The following is a 19,425-nucleotide window of genomic DNA, read 5'->3' as shown; positions in this document are numbered from 1 at the left end:
TGGGAGGCTCACTCAGCTTCACATTATCCGGAGGCCCTGGATGGAAGACTCTAAGGTCTGGAAAGGGCGGGAGAACACAGGGTTACGGAGGCCGGTCCGTCTCGGGGTCTTCCCCCAGCCCCCCTGCACCACATGGCTGCCCTCCTCCCCCGACTGTTGTGCAGGCCCCGCACCCCCAAATCTGGCCGAGCCCAGCTCTGAGGCCCCCTCTCCCAGGCCGGGGCCCCTGCTGGCCCTCCACGCCCTTCGCTCCCATGCTGGCCCCGAGCCACAGCATCTGGACGTGCTCCCGCCTGCGCAGGGCCCGCTTCCTCTCGGGGCATCGGTGCTTACTGGTGAGGGCGCCGGCGGCCTGTTCCGTGCCTCTCACCACAGGCCGGGCGCCCTCGCGCCGGGCACTCCGCTGTCTGCACAGGCCACACGGCAGCGGATGCTCAAAGGTGGCCGGACTAGCGGACCCTGGCCCGGGACCTCGTAGTGAACACCCGAACACAGGGAGAAAGGAGGCCGCCCAAGGGACGGAGAACCAAGTGCAGAGTGGGACTGCCCCGGGAGCGCATTCCCCGGGGGCCGCAGTGCCCAGGACGGAAAGAGGGGAAGGTAAAAAGGGTGGGCAGTCGGGGAACTTCTCGAGGAAGAGAGTTTCTCTCTCCTAAGTATTTCAGAGACTTTTTTCCGGATTATGTCTTTCAACCCAAGGGGTGGGATCAAACATCATGGAAATGCACAGGCAGGAGCAGCATTCTGTAAACACGGACCTGTTTCGGAGGTTAACATCCAGAAGTGAAGCTCCCCGCGCCGCACCCGGCAGCCCTCCTCTCTCACCCCTGCGGCTCCCCTCCGGTTCCTCATCGCACCCACCACAGCCCCGGCCCCAAGCGAGAGGAGCAGGGACCCCCGCATGTGCTCCTCACCACGCCCTTCCATCTGGCCTCCTAACTCTCTCTCCCGTCCGGAAGCTCAGGGCCATACCCCGGCCACCGCTGGAGGTCACATCCTCCTCACCTGCTCGCAGGACGCAACGGCCTCTGCCCGGAGCCCACGGCTGCCCGGGCCACCCACACCTCACAGTCTCGCGTGCTCTGCGGCTCTGGACCAGCTCCCTAGCTGTCTGCAGGCAAAGCCCAGCCGCCCCTCTCCGACCACGCCATGGCCCGTTTCCTAGTTCCAGCTTGAGCTTCCGCGGGACCCACACCACAGCCCAAAGCACTGGCGCAGCCTCACACCCGGCGCATGCTCCGAGCTCAGCTGGTCTGCACCTGCTGCTCTCGCAGCTCGGGCGGCTCGTCCCCACCCTCGCGGGCCCCGAACTCCCAGCGCATCCGGAGATGCAGCTCAAGCCCATCTCCTCCGCAGGGCTGGCACTCACGCACCCTCCCCGCCTTCTCAGTGTAGAAACAGGCACTGGCTTCCCTTCTGGAGCTCCAGAGAACACTGCCCCTTCCACCAGACAAGCCCTCTGAGGGCTCTTTCACCCTAATATCCTCGGTGATACTAGTAACAGCCCTGGCACCCAACAAGTATTTCATGAACGTTTGTTAGATTGATTAGTGTAAACCGTGAAAATATATCTACGTGGTTTAACAGACTGGGGGCTCGACGCAGGGCCTGCTGGAGAAAACACTCGAGTTTTCCTCCATGGACAAAATGGACATCTAGAACGATGTATCCCACCTCACTGGGAAAGTCTGCTTTTCTCCTCATGGCTTTCAGGTTTTAAGTTTCTTTTTTTTAAGGAAGCTGGACGCCCAATGTGGGGCTTGAACTCATGAGATCAACAGTGGCTCTGCTGACTCAGCCAGCTACACGCCCAGACTCTCAGGTTTTAAAGACAACTACAACCCACTGTTCTCTGTTTCTGATGTGCCCTGGATGTGACATTTTGTCCCAAGAAATGAGAAACATTCTTGTCACAGAAAGTTTTAACGCAAACAAGGTTTCTTCTGAGAAGCAGAAAATACCTTGAAATCCCAAATTGTCATGGCTCCATCGATGCCAGTAGTGCAAAATTTGCGACAATCTTGCTTGTCCACTTCATAAATAGACACTTGACTGAAAAAAAGCAAAAAGAGAGACCGTCAGGTATGTGGGGGGAGCAGGCCCCAACCTCCCTGACTAAATGGCCTATGGGCATTTTAAGGCAACGAATTCCCTAATTCCTCAGTGTTAAGTTGTCCATCGATATTAGCTACAGCAATCAGAAGCAGAAAATACTGAAATGCATCTCACTCCCGGATGTCCAGAAAAGCCAAGACTGAAAAGGTAGGAAGGTGGACTGAGTGTTGGGACGAGGAGAGGCAGGATAAGCCAGGTCACGCAGCACGCACACCGTCTGGGAGCAAAGCGTAGGCAGGACCACAGCAATGACGAGAATGGAAACAATTCAAAACAAAAACAAACCAGAGGAGGGGTGAAGCATGACTGAAACCCAGCTGGCTCCGAACAAAAACCCCCAAATCATCCTGAGACAAGCAGGGCCTGTAAGTCAAGCTCTCGCCCCGCATTTGAAATGAACCATTGTAAATGTGAGCAACACGCAGGCACCAGAAGATTCCAAGCAGGAAGCGCAGAGGAACAGATGAATGAAACAAGTTGTCTCAGCCTAAGTATCTGAAAAACTTTCGAGAAAATTCCATAGCTCAGAGAGTAATTTTCCTTTCTCCCGTAAATGTCTAGAACATTCCCTCTGGGGAAGGAGATGGCAAAACTATGGCACACGTAGCCTGTTTCTATACAGCCTGTGACCTAAGAACAGCTTTAATGATTTTAGATGGTCACACAAAAAATTAAGACTATTATTTGGTTACATGAAAATTATTTGGAAATTCAAATTTCAGTGTCTGTAAGCTTTTACTGAGACACCCACGTGCATTTACATACGTATTGCCAAGGGCTTACACGTCATCACGGATGTCAGTAGTTGTGACAGAGACTGGCTCAGAGCCAAAAATATTTACTCTCTGGTTCCTTATAGGAAAAGTTTGCTGACCCTTTGCTTAAGAACAAAGAGAACTTAATAACTGCAAATAAAGGCAAATCTGCCGATCTGCAAGCCTTCTTATTTTTAACCAGGAACCCTGAAAGACGGAATGAGAGCTGCTTCCTTCCTGATACGCAGTCTACAGAGAAGCTTCAGAGAAATTCACAATAAATAACTTTGAAAGTCATTCAAGACAAAGAAACTTGAAGCATGAAAAGACTTCCTATGCCTTCAAGTTATTACTTTCCAGTAGAGCATAGACATTTCGGCCCATTTTAAATCCAGTGGCCCACTCCACTGAACATGACAAGCGCGACCTACATTCAAAAATTCTCTCTTGGGGCGCCTGGGTGGCTCAGTGGATTAAGCCGCTGCCTTCGGCTCAGGTCATGATCTCAGTGTCCTGGGATCGAGCCCCGCATCGGGCTCTTTACTCAGCGGGAGCCTGCTTCTCTCTCTCTCTGCCTGACTCTCCGCCTACTTGTGATTTCTCTCTCTGTCAAATAAATAAAATCTTTAAAAAAAAAAAAAAAAAATTCTCTCAAAGGCAAAGTCTAGAGGTTTCCATTCTTGTTCCCACCATCATCACCACAATGAAAGTCTCTCAAGACAAAAGGTAGTAAAAAAGAGAAAATCTTATGGGACCTTAACTCTGACCACTGTCAGTGAAAATATCGAGAACAGACTACCTCTCTCCTCTAGATTTAGGAAAAAAACAAGCTTCCTGGGTGGGGGAGGGGGGGAATGACAAACAGTTCATAGGCACCTGACGAAAAACTCAAGTCAAGAAACTCCTTGGTTTGGCCACATGATATCAAAGAATTCCATTTAATTAAATGATCTTCTTACTGGTATATATCACCTGAAATCCACGGTTGAAATGACAGCTGGAATTAGCTTTCTAAGCAGCGTATAACAAGCCTTCCGTCATCCGTTCACTGCCAGGGGACCATAACATTCAGGAAGGTCTCGTTTTGTTCTCAATCAGGGTTGGAGAAAGCGAGCCCTAGGAGAGGCTCCACCGACAGACACGCCAGCTTACTGTCGCCGGGGAGGCTCAGCGCTGCTCACAGGGGATGTCAAGTACCAGCCGCACCTCAAAGGACAGAATGCCTAGGAGGGGGCGGCTCACTCTGTCCCAAGCTGAGAGTAAGAGCCCGCAGTCGGGGAGCTACAGACTTCCCTCTGCTCTTGCTCCCGAAGCAATGTGTGGGCACACAGCACGCACAACTTGCCTAGGGACCCAGTCAGGAAACAAGCAGAGGAAGACGGGCATCCTCGTCACCAAACACTTCTCCCTGTGGTCAGGGCCCTGGCTAAAGGTGGCTCCCAGGGGCCCCAGGCAGCGGGGCGGCACGTACGTGATGCTATTCTGGTGCAGCGTCTCCAAGGCTGTGTTGCGGTCCTCGGTCGTGGCCCTCTTGTCCATGTTGCGGAAGCGTTCCATGGCAGACATGTTGCGCTGAATGCTCTGTTTTGGAATGTCTAGTTTGGAGACGAAGGTCAAGCAGCCACGGTCATCGTAGTTAAAGAGCATTGGGCAGCAGTCATGGCCCTGAAACGAGGTCTCAGTCAGGAGCCTGGGCGTACGCTGCCCATCCACCGACCCCTGGGCAGAACGTGCACGCCAGGGGCATCTCCCACTCTGCAAGGCTGGCTCATCTACAAGGCTGTTCTGGTTCACGCCAGTGCGCCAAGTCACAGAGCACGCACTGTTCCTGTTCTGGAGAACTAAACACAGTGTACTACTAGGGAGAACGGAGAATTACTTACTGCGGCTACAACGCTATTCTCGGAGACGAATGACACACTCAGGAGGGGCAGGAACTCTGTTTTCAGAGTTGAGACCCTGAACACAAGAACAATTGTTAAACTGAGATGGGAACAAACCGCGCAGCTTCTTTATAGACACAGCAGATAAAAAGGACCCATTTTCACAAGGGCTTGTGCGGTGCAAATGAACACGGATGCCTACGAGGAGCCCCATGACCTGGACTTTGGGGAATCCCAAGCATGACACGGCCCTGGGGTCACTGTAGAAACAGAGTCCTCTGGCCCTCTCTGGCCCACGCCCTGCTCTGAGTCCCGCCCCCCCCCATGACAAACTGGTCCCCAGTGAGTCCTCCTTCTTTCCTGGCTCTGCTTATGCTCCCACACCCTTTGCAAACATGCTATACTTTGCTTGTCCACCAAAATCCACCCCGGTCTCTGACGCTCAGCTCATCTGATCATCTCCATGAAGCTTTCCTGGACCTCTTCAGCCTGAAGTGGCTTCTCCTCCGACCACCTAGCACTCTGGGTGTCACGGTCACTCGTGACTGAATGCCTTGTCCCCCCTTCCTCGCCTTGCCTGTGCTCACTGTGGGCTCCAGAGGTTGGGCACAAACATCTAGGAGACTCTCTTCTCTGCCGGGCTCTGGGGGAGGAGCTGGGGCCACCAGTGAATATGCATCTTGGCTGGCCAGGAGCTCCCAGACAGAAGAGCTGGGGAAGATGTGTGTGTACCCGTATACTTAGTACGTTATCTGCCAGCACCTGGCCAAGAGGCCACACACACACGGCAGGCAAACATAGTGGTCGATGACTTAGGATCACAGAACTTCATGCAGAAGATGATGCGTTTTGAAAACTATGTCTCAGGGGAGCCCACCCCCACCCACCCATACCCCAATACCACTGGAATTTAATTAAAGGCCTAGCACCTCATTTTAAGGCCTTACTATATAGTACACTTGGCTCCTACTACACGTAATATTTATGTTTGAGAAGGGGAAGCGTAGAGGATATGACCTGACTTGCAGGACCAGAAAAGCCAAATCATAAATCAATATGAGGGCAGACGGGGGCTGTAATAAGCATATGCTAAGAGATTATTATGCATTATAATAAACTATATCCAAATCAAATAACCATGACATCAAAACTGAATGACAGAAAAATTACTGTACAAAATGTACAGCATAATCCCATTTGTGTTCAAAATGAAAAGATATGTTAAGTGCCTATACTTGTACAGAAATCTGGAAGATTACACCATTTATTATGATGTTAAAAAAAAGTAAATAAAATAAACCCAACTCAATCCAGTTATCAGGAAAATACCATCTCTGACATGTCACTTTGTCGTCACTGTGAGGCAGAGGGAGGCAGAGACACCTGATGTGACCAGTTCTCAGCACACAGGTTGACAAGTTAGGAACCTTTTAAGGTGCATAACCTTTCGCTGCCAATGGAAAAGGATTCACCAGGAGAGCACAAAGATTCCTATTAAAGGGAAAGAATTTCAATCATTGTCTCTCTTCCTCCAGCATATGATGAGCAGATACAAATTCTGATGTGTTTAAAAAAAAAAAAAAAATCTGACGTGTGACAAGATGCCTCGTGCTCTTTGAACGCTATCTGGGTGCCTCCCTCACAAATGAGTCATTGCAATTCAAGTTCTTCTGGCACACTCCAGAGGAACTGGTATCAGGGTTTTATGTATTACTGAATGGAATTCCAAATTAATGGAGTCACTGCTCACTGACTACACACAGTAAGGACTTTATCTCCTACTTGACTGCTGGATGACAGGGACCTGCTGTGAGGGAGTCACCCTAACAGACCAAAGTGACAATCCGAAGGAACTCTCATTAGCGGCAAACCAGGAGCGTCCCTCAAACAAACCACCTCCATGAAGAAGTGTTTCTGGAAGTGAGCTCTCTTTTTTTTTTTTTTTTTTTTTTTAAAGATTTATTTATTTGTTTGACAGACAGAGATCACAAGTAGGCAGAGAGAGAGGAAGGGAAGCAGGCTCCCTGCTGAACAGAGAGCCCAATGCAGCACTCGATCCCAGGACCCCCGGAATCATGACCTGAGCCGAAGGCAGAGGCTTTAACCCACTGAGCCACCCAGGTGCCCCTGAGCTCTAACTCTTTAAAAAGTTTCCCCAGGGGCGCCTGGGTGGCTCAGTGGGTTAAGCCGCTGCCTTCCGCTCAGGTCATGATCTCAGGGTCCTGGGATCGAGTTCCGCATTGGGCTCTCTGCTCAGCAGGGAGTCTGCTTCCTCCTCTCTCTCTGCCTGCCTCTCTGCCTACTTGTGATCTCTCTCTGTCAAATAAATAAATAAAATATTTTAAAAAATAAATAAATAAATAAAAATAAAAATAAAAATAAAAATAAAAAGTTTCCCCAAACGGACAATCTGAATGTGTGTCGGTGACTTTCAAGGCGGCCCTGCAGTTCTGGGCCACATTTTTAAGCTCACATCCTGCGCTTACCCCCAGGGAAGGACGGCCTTAGCCCAGCTGGTGAGAGACCCCAACCACTCCCTAACTCCAAGCAAAAGGTAAATACTCACTGAACGCTTTTTGAGGCGTCAGCAACGGACACGGTGCTGTCGTGGCTGACCCAGGCCAGGCGGCTCCCGCTGGCAGAGAAGCTGACCCCATGCACCCAGCCGCCGGTGCCGCTGCCCCCGAACTCTGACATCAGCTGACCAAAAGGCATCTTGCTGCCCCAGGGCGTACTGGCTGGCTTTTCATCCACTTCTTTAATGTAGGCAGAAAACACTCTACAGTTTAGGGGCAGGAAAGAAGGAAAAAGGTCAATGAAAATTTATGTATACAGAAACAGGCCACGGGCAGCTGCTCTAAGGTGTCTCAGAATGCAGAGATTGAGCCTTAAAAAGTAAAACATGACAAAGTCACATCCACAAATCTCTTGAGACTTGGTTCTTTTTTTTTTTAAAAAAAGGTTTTATTTATTTGACACAGAGAGAGAGAGAGAGATCACAAGTAGGCAGAGAGGCAGGCAGAGAGAGAGGGGGAAGCAGACTTCCTGCCAAGCAGAGAACCTGATGCGGAACTCGATCCCAAGACCCTGAGACCATGGCCTGAGCTGAAGGCAAAGGCTCAACCCACTGAGCCACTCAGGCGCTCCACTAAGACTTGGTTCTAAGGGCCGCCTGCAGGCCCATCTGAGTCTGGCCAAATGCACTCAATCGGAGGGTACACGAGGAGACCTACGGTGCTCTAGGGGTGCAGTTCTAGAAGTTCTAAAAGAAGCACAAAAGTCCTCTCCCTGAGCCCACGTCCTCGGGGAGGATCTTGCTGTCCCGCCCCTCCCCTGCACGCGGCTGACCTCGCTAAGCGCGCACAGCATTCTTTCCTGTCTACTTCACTGTCATTCTCAACACAGTATTCCAGGAAGCCCACAGGCCAAACAGGAGAAGAAACTATGTGCCACACTGCAATAAACCGATGGCATTAACCCATTTAAACAAAGGGACATCCAAAGAGGAAGCCAAGGGAAGCCAGTGAGAGTGGGCAGGCTCTCACTCAGGCCATCATGCTGTCGGGGCTCACTGTCCAGGCTCTGTGACCGGTCTGGGGTGAAGGAGGGTCACCTTTACGGCCAGCTGTCAGCAGTCTCTCCCTCCTGAATTCCAAGAAGCTGTGTATGAGGAGGTCTGGATGCAGAATCCGGAAAAGGGAGGGAGAAAGAGCCGCTGCGAATGCACCACTAATTCTACTTCCTGGAGCTTCTCTCAAGAGCCTCTGGACCTAAAGACTCCTAAAAGTGATCTGAGATATTTGCCCTGAAATGACCATGACAGCAGCAGCTCTGGGGAGTGGAGGGGCACAGTGAGTTATCTGTTCGAGGACATGACCTTGGAATTTCTGGGCTTCACTTTCTTGCATTTGAACACAGCCGACACACAGTATTACCCGAGTTTCAGGTGTACAGCATAGTGATTCAACTTCTCTACACCGTACACCACACTCGCTGCAAGTGTAGCTGCCACCTGTCATCGTACGAGGCTCTGGCCATGTCCCTATGTTCCATGTCATCCCTGTGACTTACTCTGTCACTGGAAGCCTGTACCTCCCACTCCTCTTCACCCATTTTGCCCATCCCCTTAACCCTCCGTCTCTCTGGCACCCGTCAGTCTGTCCTCTGTGTTTATGAGGCTCAGAACCACTTAAGTCAGCATCACAACGGCCACTGCTCTTATCCTCAGAGGCTGGGACAGAATGGGTGGTTCTCATTCGTGAACTCAAGAGCGTGAATTGAACAGGACACAGGACCACAGGTCAAAGTGAAGTTCATTTCTGTAAATCAGTACTATCAAAAGAATTAGCAACCTATTTTCAGATTTTGTAGATACAGTCTAATAATTCAAGCGGTACGGATCATTAAGTTCCATTCTTCGAGGGAATCAGAATGACTCTGGGTAACATATCAGACAATGAAACTGAAACTCCTGAATTCTCCTAAAGAATGTCTATGCCGTTACACTGGTTCTTTTTTTTTTTTCTTTTAAAGATTTTTAAAAATTTCTATTTATTTGACAGAGATCACAAGTAGGCAGAAAGGCAGGCGGAGAAAAGGGGGAAGCAGGCTCCTCATGGAGCAGAGAGCCCGATGTGGGGCTCGATTCCAGGACCCTGAGATCATGACCTGAGCCAAAGGCAGAGGCTCAACCCGCTGAGCCACCCAGGCGCCCTACACTGGTTCTTAAGCAGAAGAACCAATCTTTTCCCAAAGAGTGCCTTGATGCTGCTGTATCCCCACTCCACATGCAAATTCCCACACACATCTTTAAAAAAAAAAAAAAGGCCAAAAAAAAAAAAAACCAAACCCTTGGATATTCTTGGATATAAATCACTAGCCAGGTTTTCTGGAAATTCTCCAAATAGCCTACTAAAGAAAGATGCAACCCATTTCCTAACTCACCATACTGTCAATGTGAAGCAACATTTATATGCTTTTCTTCTGGCTAAGGGAAAAAAAGTCTTCTTGGTAAAGAATAACTGTAAAACGCAATTACACTGTATGATCCTTAAAGCTCTTAGCAAAGCGGCTGTGTTTCTTCCAGTCTCATGCTAACAACAAATAAGAAGCTTAAACCCAAAAGGAAGAACATAGTAATAGCTCAGCAGAGCACTTTCAGCTGTCTTGTTCATCTCCGCTTCAGCCTGGAATTTGATGAGTCTCTGCCTGGGTTATGAATAAGAAATAACACCGGAGTCCAAGGGCCACTACACCTCTGCTCCAAACACGATGTTCCGCCTACGGAAAACCTCCCCGGCCCCACCTGTGCGCCCCACTCCTCCTGCACCTCCAAGTCCACTCCCCACCCCCTGAGACTTCTGTGTTCGCTTTCCTAGATCACAAGCTCCTTCCATCTCTGAGTCCCTCCTGGTGCTTAGCACAGTACCCTCATGGTGCTTAGCACAGTACCTTGCAAAGAAGAGGAACCTGAAAAATATCTGAAAGACGAACAAGGAACAGATCAATTCTACCAGTTCTCGTTGGTTCCCACCTGCATTTGAAATCGCAGGATCCTGCTGCCAGCAAGACGTTGTTGGGATGCCAATCCAAGCTGAGGACCGTGGAGCGAATCGGCTTTTTAATGTGCTTGCTTACCCACCTACAAAAGGAGAAAATCCATTTCAGTTTATTCACACATCGAGCAATAGTTCCCACAGGGCCTCACAAAGGTGTGTCAGGTGATACACATGTGGAGACCAGGTCCTCTGCCAAGAGAGGAAGAAGAGCCATAAATAGTCCTTTCTGTTCTTTTAGGCCTCGACATTCTTGTATCACAGTAGTCAGTTCTGAGCCTTCCGGCAATGAGGGGATCCCCATGAGTAACTATATTTACGGATGAACTCTGGATACTGCCCTCAGAGTTTCAGATTACACCTAACTTTAATCTTTAAAATAAAATCTGGGGTTTGAAATTACTTAAATTTTTATTACAAATACTCAGTGACCTGTTATTTCATCTTGGGTTAAGTTTGGCTGGCAAAATAGCTCAATTTCCCTTCTACGTCTCTGTGAAGCAGCAAATTATTAGTAGTATTAGTATTTATGTATTTTTTTTCCAGAAAAATCACAACCAAGAAATTCAGAATCTCCTGTTAGAGGTTCTAACTAATTCTCTAACTCCGCTTGAAAAGTTTATTTATGTCTGAGATCAGTCATTATTCTGGCTTCGCTAATTCAATTTCTGCCCCTAAACTGCTGCTTAAAAACCAATCATGCTGTGCTTTTTAAGAACCGAGAGACTTTGGGGCGCCTGGGTGGCTCAGTGGGTTAAAGCCTCTGCCTTTGGCTCAGGTCATGATCCTAGGATCCTGGGATCGAGCCCCGCATCAGGCTCTCTGCTCAGCGGAGAGCCTGCTTCCTCCTCTCTCTCTCTGCCTTCCTTTTTGCCTACATGTGATCTCTGTCAAATAAATAAATAAAATCTTAAAAAAAAAAAAAAAAGCCGAGAAACTTAATATCAAGCTGAACGCCCACCCTTGAATGCCAAATTACTCTTCCAACAGAATCTCTTAGGAACCTATGTAAAAAATTTCCTTCTGAAAAACAGACAGTATTCTGACTTGCTTATAATGGGGTTATTTTAAAGGCTTTTAGAGATTGTTTTATTCACATCACTCCAGTGAAATGTTGTTCTACAGCTGAGAAACTTCCCTGGACACACAGCTTGTTCAAGTGACAATACCTTGTACTACAGAACAGCCCAATCTATCTATATTTGAGACTATTTTTCAATGAATAAAAATGTGAGCAAACTCTGAGGTTGAACATTACCTAGGAAGGAAAGTTTTTATCTATCCATTTCAGTGAGTCCTCTCCTAAAATGATTTTTGGCAGGCAGTGCTTTGTTAGGCTTATTTTTACACACACTTGAAAGAAAAACACAGTGCTTAAATTCATAATTTAGTCTTACTGCAAATTCACAGACTTTCTTTCCAAAGAATCAAAATTTGTGAGATTTCACTAAATCTCAGAAAACATAATCTAATCCATTCCTTTCACTGTTTCAGCAGAAAGCAAACAGTAACACTGACACAAAGAGTAATGTGTGCTCTGCTATTTTTAGTCCAAATACAAACACTGCCAGATCCGCACTGAATGATGATTCCAAGATGCGGGCTATTTTCCATCCTTTGTGAATGTGTGCCTCACAGAGCGGAGTCATTTTCTTATCAAAGTAAATGAGAAGGATTAGGTAAAATGAGTCACTTTGCGATCAAATCAGTCTCTGTATTTTGAGCGGCTCGGCTACAAGTGATTTATCCAGAAAGTACAACAGGCAGACTGTAGTTCCAAGATTCTGGTCAATTTTTACTCCAACAGTTTAAATGAATAAAATATTACACTAAGACAGAGATTTGGTTAGCCAATAAATTTTAAAGAAACACTTTGTTATCTGCAGGAATCTCAGATATTTTAAGTAGACAGAGACAGTGGGGAAAAAAAATTATCCCTCAGGTCATGCATGGGAATCTCTCAAGTTTATGATTTACCTGTAGGAGTAAGAAGACAATTTGGACATCGAATGGGAAGAGTGGGAGCATCCTACTGAACCTGCCAATTAGGAGATCAGGACACAGGACCACAGGTCTGTATCGACATGAGAAATGTGAGATTTGACAACGTGCACACAGGAAGGAAAACTGCTCAGAGGGAACAGAGAGCTTCAGAGGGGGAAAAAAAATCCCCAGATGAGGAAACATTGAAGTTACAGTCAAGCCTTCACCCAGTGCTTCAAGAAGTCACCAGGAACGCAGTGGTCCAAATGTGTAATTCCACAGAGAGAAGTAAAAAATACTCAGATATTGCTCACCAGTCATTTTCAGACTCAAAGTAACAAACAGAAATGAGTCGTGCTCCACTTCCCACAGCAAATTTGTTCTCTAGCGGGGACCACTTGACAAAAGTCGCTGCACGATTAATTCTCAGGATCACCAGGGTTGGCTTCCAGACACCATCTTTCTGACTCCAGACGTAGGCATTGCGGTCTGCCCCACAAGTGACGATGCGGTCACTCTTGGGAGCCCAGTCGATACCTGCAAGTGAGATGTGGTGTCATCTGCTTTGCCGGGCCACTGACCAGAGACATGAACAGCCACGTGGGCGCCACCATGGCAGGGCTAGATGTGCTTCGTATCTTCCTTCCCAACCCCATCCTTCCCCCATCTCTGGTCCTGATCTTCACCTCACACGCAAACGCAAGGTTTCTCTGCAAAGTCCTGGAACTCAGGACCGTCCTTGAGCCCAGGCAGAACAGAGCTGTTTTATGATCGTGGAGGTTACAAAACTAAACGGGGGCATTCTACTACCCATTCACAGGTTTCTTTCTTTTTTAAGATTTTATTTATGTATTTGACAGAGAGAGAGATGGCACAAGTAGGCAGAGAGGCAGGCGGGGGGGGGGGGCGGGGGAAGCTGGCTCCCTGCTGAGCTGAGAGCCCGATGCAGGGCTCCATCCCAGAACCTTGAGATCATGACCTGAGCCGAAGGCAGAGGCTTAACCCACTGAGCCACCCAGGCGCTCCATGCACAGGTTTCTAAAGTTATCTGGTATAAAGACCTTTTTCTTTTATCTCAATTAGATTTGGGGGAGATTAACAGTACCTCTATGCATTCATTAACAGACCTCCCTCCATGGTATTAACTGAAAATTTGTTACGTAATATCTAAATAAAACATCAGGGTAATTTAAAATTATCTTTAGTAAATGGAGGCAAAAATATGAATTGTGACTCACTATATATTCTTCTGAAGGTCACACTGTCCTTTAAACTAACCTAAAAGAGTCCTTGAGTATCTCTGCATCTACACTAGGAAGAGATCTGAGTATCTCTGCATCTACACTAGGAAGAGATCTAAGTATGTATGGGTTCTTCTTTTTTTTTTTTTTTAAAAAAGATTTTATTTTTATTTATTTGGCAGAGAAAGACATAGCGAAGAGAGGGAACACAAACAGGGCAAGTGGGAGAAGGAGAAGCAGGCTTCCCGCTGAGCAGGGAGCCCGACTCAGGACTTGATGCCAGGACCCTAGGATCATGACCTGAGCTAAAGGCAGACACTTAAGAACTGAGCCATAGGTGCTCCTATATGGGTTATTTTTCATATTTGACCAGACTTTTACTTATCTGATGGCTCTGTGAAGTCAAGATCAGTTTGCCCAGCATGGAGCCCAATGTGGCGCTTGAACTCAAACCCTGACGTCAAGACCTGAGCTGAGATCAAGAATCGGACACTTAAGTGACTAAGCCACCCGTGTCTGAACTAATAAATTCTTATTATAGGTATCTTCCTAAAAATTAGTCATCATCATTATTAACGTATGGAAAAAACAGGAATATAAATCAAAGTTTCCACTGGTCATAACTCACAGCGACTTCAGTTGTATGAAGAGTTCATTCATTCTTTACCTACAGGAATAGTCTGCTCAATTATTTGTACCACTGAGGGGAAAAAGATATCAGGGAGTGTATTCTGAGTGATGTGTACTTTGACTGCAAGTCGACTCATTATAGGATACTTTCGCAATCCTCTTTATTAGATTTTAGGTTTCATTTTTAACTACAAAAGCAAAACCCACAAAAAACAAACGCCACAAAGGGACATGCAGGAAGTAAATAAAGCCCTGCCCCCATTCTTATGTCCATACACATTTCTCCCCCCAAATGATACTGATACTATGGCAAACATTTTCTTCTCCTTTTTATAAATTAGCATTGATCATAATAATTTCCCAAAACATCCCATGTTTTGTGAATGTTTCATCAGTCTCCAATCATTTATTAAAATAGATATCACTGGAATAAACAATAAGGAACATACCTTTTTGTTCTGGTTAAAATGATCTCGATGATAAATTCCCCAAAGTGCGATGCAAAATATTGTTATTTATATGAATGTCTTGTTTTCCTGATTACAAGCTTCTTTTTTTTTTTTTTTTTTTTTTTTAAATATTTTATTTATTTATTTGACAGAGAGAAATCACAAGTAGATGGAGAGGCAGGCAGAGAGAGAGAGAGAGGGAAGCAGGCTCTCCGCCGAGCAGAGAACCCGATGCGGGACTCGATCCCAGGACTCTGAGATCATGACCTGAGCCGAAGGCAGCGGCTTAACCCACTGAGCCACCCAGGCACCCCACAAGCTTCTTGATAATAAGAAGCAAGTCTTTGAAACTACTGTGGTGGGCAAACCCTAGGAAGTCCCCTACCTATAGGTGTGGACAAGACCTGCGACTTGCTTCTCACCAGTGGGATGCTTGAAAGGTGATTAGATGTCCATGATTAGTGGACAAGATTATATTACATAAATCTTAACAGTTGCTGGGAAATTCTACTTCCAACAACCTGAAGGAGCTTGGAAGTGGATCCTTCCCTGGTCAAGCCTCTGATGAGAATTCATCCCCGGCTGACACCTTGATTACAACATTCAAGACCCTAAGCAGAGATCCTAGGTAAGTCATGCCTGGACTCTTGACCCACAAAAACTGTGAGATAATAAATGCGCTTTGGTTGAGCTGCTAAGTTTGCAGTATTTGTTACACAGCAAAAGAAAACAAGCGTGTCCCCGAACACCCAGAATATTGCCTTAGAATGAGAAAGTTCAGTGATTTTGTGATGATTTTGATAATCTAAAATTTCACCCCTTATTCCATATGCTCACCATTCTGATTAAACACATAATGTTTTATAAGAATCCTGAGGTGCTTAAGCATGAGGCATTTTTAAAAGTCAACAGATCCACACTCTAAAAAAACAGAAGGGACCGTCTTCTGTTTTATCATTCTAGTCTACTCCTGTATCTACATCTTTCATTTGAGCATGGAAGCTATAAAAACAGTCACAGTTTCAAAGTATTTTATATGTATATTTTTAAAGATTTTATTTATTTATTTGACAGACAGAGATCACAAGTAGATAGAGAGGCCGGCAGAGAGAGCGGGAGAAGCAGGCTCCCTGCTGAACAGAGAGCCCAATGCGGGGCTCGATCCTGAGACCCTGAGATCATGACCTGAGCTGAAGGCAGAGGAGAGGCTTAACCCACTGAGCCACCCAGGCACCCCCAAAAATGTTTTAAATTTTTAATTCCATCAGAAGGCTTTAAAGGCAAAGGAAGAGAACCAAGCATCTATTCTGTTTTTTTTCCATACTAACTACACCTCCAGGTAGCCAAACAGTAGATGAAGGGAAGTGTCTCTTATAAATGTAACCAGCTAAGAGAGAGGAAATGACATATTTAGAATACCACCACACTGTGGTCACTACTAAATGAATACATATGGTCACTGATCTTTGACAGTTGCTAACCTCATTGAACAGTGATCAGACATCATGCGCCTCCTTGACAAAAGAACTTCCTAACTCCCTAACTTCAACTAGCAATTTACAGGAAATAGGAGGACAGAAAAATATGTAAAACATCATGGGCTTGCAATCAGTAAAATCCAAGTTCTAGAAAAGACTACAGGACAAACAACCTGATTTCTCAGTATTCTTTACAAATAAATTATAAGGTTAAAGAGAAGAAAGGGGACCTATAGACAAAAGGCTTAAGAGATGTATCAACTCATCACAACCATGTGTGCGCCTTATTAAGGTCCCAATTAGGGGCGCCTGGGTGGCCTAGTTGTTTAATGTCTTCTTTTAGCTCGGGTCATGATCCCAAGGTCCTGGGATGGAGCCCTGCGTTGGGTTCCCTGCTCTGTAAGAGGCCTGCTTCTCCCTCTCTCATTCCCCCCTGCTTGTGTTCCCTGTCAAATAAATAAATAAAATCTTAAAAAAGAAAAATAAGGTCCCCATTAAAACTATCGTATCAATTATTATTGAAGAATCCTTCTGTTCACAAACTGAAATACAAAATGAAATACAAAATCATACAGTGCACAGGATGTACTTCCAAACTGTACGAGGAGGAGGAGAGTGAGTTGAGAACAAGGTTGTCTTTGAGGCGGGAAATGCTGCATCTGGGTGATGATGGGTATATGGGGGCTCACTACATTATTCTACCTTTTTAATGTTATCTGTTTAAAACTGGCCATAGTAAAATGTTTTTTAAAGAGTGATCACTTTTAAGCACAAAAGCAGAAACTCAAAGAAACAACCACCAGGACTCTGATATCTCTTTGATGTTAACCATACTCTTTTTCTCTGTCATACTGACTGGTCTTTTCTTCTAGAAAACTTCAGAAGGTTATTTTTTTTTTCTGTAGTTACTATCTTTCTGAGAAATATGTTTGATCCTTGGTCTCTTGCCAGAGAGTTATATTTAGATTTTTCCAACAACAGTTTTTCAGATCTAAAAAAAAAAAAAGTCATTTGAACATTTGGATGAAAACAGGCCCAAGTTCAAAGGATTCCAAAAGGGAAGCAGAAGAGAAAAAGAACATGACTAAGTATTTCACTTTTCTGGCTGTCTTTGCTCTTTCACCTTAGCCCTTTCTCACTTAGAAGTATTTCCTAATGCTAAAATGCCAAATTAAAGAATGAATGTTCTTATTTTGAGGACACAAGGCCACTGGCGAAGGAATGTAAAGAAAATAGGCCAAACCTAACAGAAATAAGGTTAAGGGAAAGCAACAGCAACGAAGATAGAAATGATAAATTCCGTCCCTCGTGCTAGCTCAGTAACAGAGTCAGCTGGCTCCCAGTGTTCAAGAGAATCACAGACAAGTCACTGGCCCAAACAAGAAGGGGTGCTCAAAGTTTTTGCTGGGGAATACAATGGAAAGGGTGCAGAAGGTCAAAACATGCTGTTTTTCTCTGGCTGGGGGGACGGATAACTTTAAGCTAATCAGGACACTGGAGGACTAGAGGCAGAATTCCAGGGTCACCATTAAAAAAAAAAATTTGTGGGGCACCTGGGTGGCTCAGTGGGTTAAAGCCTCTGCCTTCGGCTCGGGTCATGATGCCAGGGTCCTGGAATCGAGCCCTGCATCACGCTCTCTGCTCAGCAGGGAGCCTGCTTCCTCGACTCTCTCTCTCCGCCTGACTCTCTGCCTACTTGTGATCTCTGTCAAATAAATAAATAAAATCTTAAAAAAAAAATTCGTTATCAGTCACTTTGCTGCCCACTTATAAGCAAATGTCACCGTGAAGAGAGGGCAAATGCAAGACTGCAGTGAGAAATTTGTAATCGAAAAATGATGGAGAATAAGTTCTGACATGCTTGACCAAACTATTCAAAGCAAGAGGTTGAATCAACTCTGCCAGAAAATGGGTAAAGAAAAAATTATAGTGGTAATAATCAAGAAACAAGAATTCTTTCTGGGGGCACCTGGGTGGCTCAGTGGGTTAAAAACTCTGCCTTCGGTTCAGGTCACGATCCCGGGATCCTGGGATCAAGCCTCGCACCGGGCTCTCTGCTCGGCAGGGAACCTGCTTCCCTTCTTCACTCTCTGCCTACTTGTGATCTCTGTCTGTCAAATAAATAAAATCTTTTCTTTTTTTTTTTTTTTTTTAAAGATTTTATTTATTTATTTGACAACAGAGATCACAAGTAGGCAGAGAGGCAGGCAGAGAGAGAGAGGAGGAAGCATGCTCCCTGCCGAGCAGAGAGCCCGATGCGGAGCTCGATCCCAGGGCCCCGAGATCGTGACCTGAGCCGAAGGCAGAGGCTTCACCCACTGAGCCACCCAGGCGCCCCAGTAAATAAAATCTTAAGAAAAAAAGAGAATTCTTCCTGAATACAGCAGTAAGTGAATATGTTCTTTTAAAAAAGAGCCAGATTATCACTTCACAAAAAAGCAATTCATTCCTATTAAAATTTGGTACCAGGATTTGGTTCACTGAATTCTGAAAACCATTAGGAAAATTCTCCATTTTTAACTTTTTGTTTTTAAGATTTTATTTATTTATTTGACAGAGAGATCACAAGTAGGCAGAGGCAGGCAGAGAGAGAGAGGGGAAAGCGGGCTCTCCACTGAGCAACCCAGGTGCCCCCTCCATTTTTATCTTACTCCTCCTCCTCCCTTATTTGACACCGGCTTAATGAAACTCAGCCTTGCTCTGCTCGCCACCTTTATCCAACTATACATTGACAGTTCCTGCCAAAGATGAAAGCTAAGGTACACTCAGGAAAGTGCCTCAGAGTCAATGCTTTAAGATCCTGTCTTCTATAAATCAACAGGAAAAGTATAAAAACTCAATGGAAAAATGGTCAGGAGTAATGAACAGAAAAATCTAAGAAAGAAACCCAGAATGGCTAATAAACATCAAAAGATATGCTCAACCTTTTTATTAATCAGGAAAATGCAATTTCTAGAGACACAACCCCTCAGTCATCTGACCCTCTGATCTATCAAGTAGGTGTGGGGGGGGGAGGATAAGCACTCCTGTCCTGGGGAGCCGGCACGAGGGCAGTGTGACCACGTCTGGCAATGAACATGTGCACATCCCGGAGGTACAACAAGTCTGACGTCAACAAGTCACGGACATAAGGAGAGACGTGCACAGGGGCTCGATTTAGCACTTCACTATCAGGAAAAACTGCAAATGACCTAAATATCCTCCACAGTAGAGAAGAGTAAATAAACGTGGTATGAATTGTTAAACAGGGATGAAAAGGAATGAACTTGATCAACACAGGGCTCAGGAACAACGTGAAATGTAAAAGCAAGTTGGAGATGCACACGACGATGCCAC

General features: G+C 46.0%; 1 protein-coding gene across 1 annotated transcript in view; it reads right to left on the bottom strand.

Moving 5' to 3' along the window:
- The window catches only part of ARPC1A (actin related protein 2/3 complex subunit 1A), a 30,703-nt gene continuing 11,278 nt past the window's right edge, over positions 1-19,425 (bottom strand). The window contains exons 4-10 of the mRNA XM_032328475.1: positions 12,606-12,828; positions 10,287-10,394; positions 7,320-7,532; positions 4,754-4,829; positions 4,342-4,535; positions 1,962-2,052; positions 1-57 (exon numbers count right to left, since the gene is read on the bottom strand). Of these exons, the coding sequence (XP_032184366.1) occupies positions 19-57; positions 1,962-2,052; positions 4,342-4,535; positions 4,754-4,829; positions 7,320-7,532; positions 10,287-10,394; positions 12,606-12,828 (944 nt within the window). The 3' untranslated portion in view covers positions 1-18. The remainder of the gene's footprint in view (positions 58-1,961; positions 2,053-4,341; positions 4,536-4,753; positions 4,830-7,319; positions 7,533-10,286; positions 10,395-12,605; positions 12,829-19,425) is intronic.

This window comes from Mustela erminea, chromosome 20, assembly GCF_009829155.1.
Source record: "Mustela erminea isolate mMusErm1 chromosome 20, mMusErm1.Pri, whole genome shotgun sequence".
NCBI lineage: Eukaryota > Metazoa > Chordata > Mammalia > Carnivora > Mustelidae > Mustela > Mustela erminea.
This window is presented reverse-complemented; position numbering and strand designations above follow the sequence as displayed.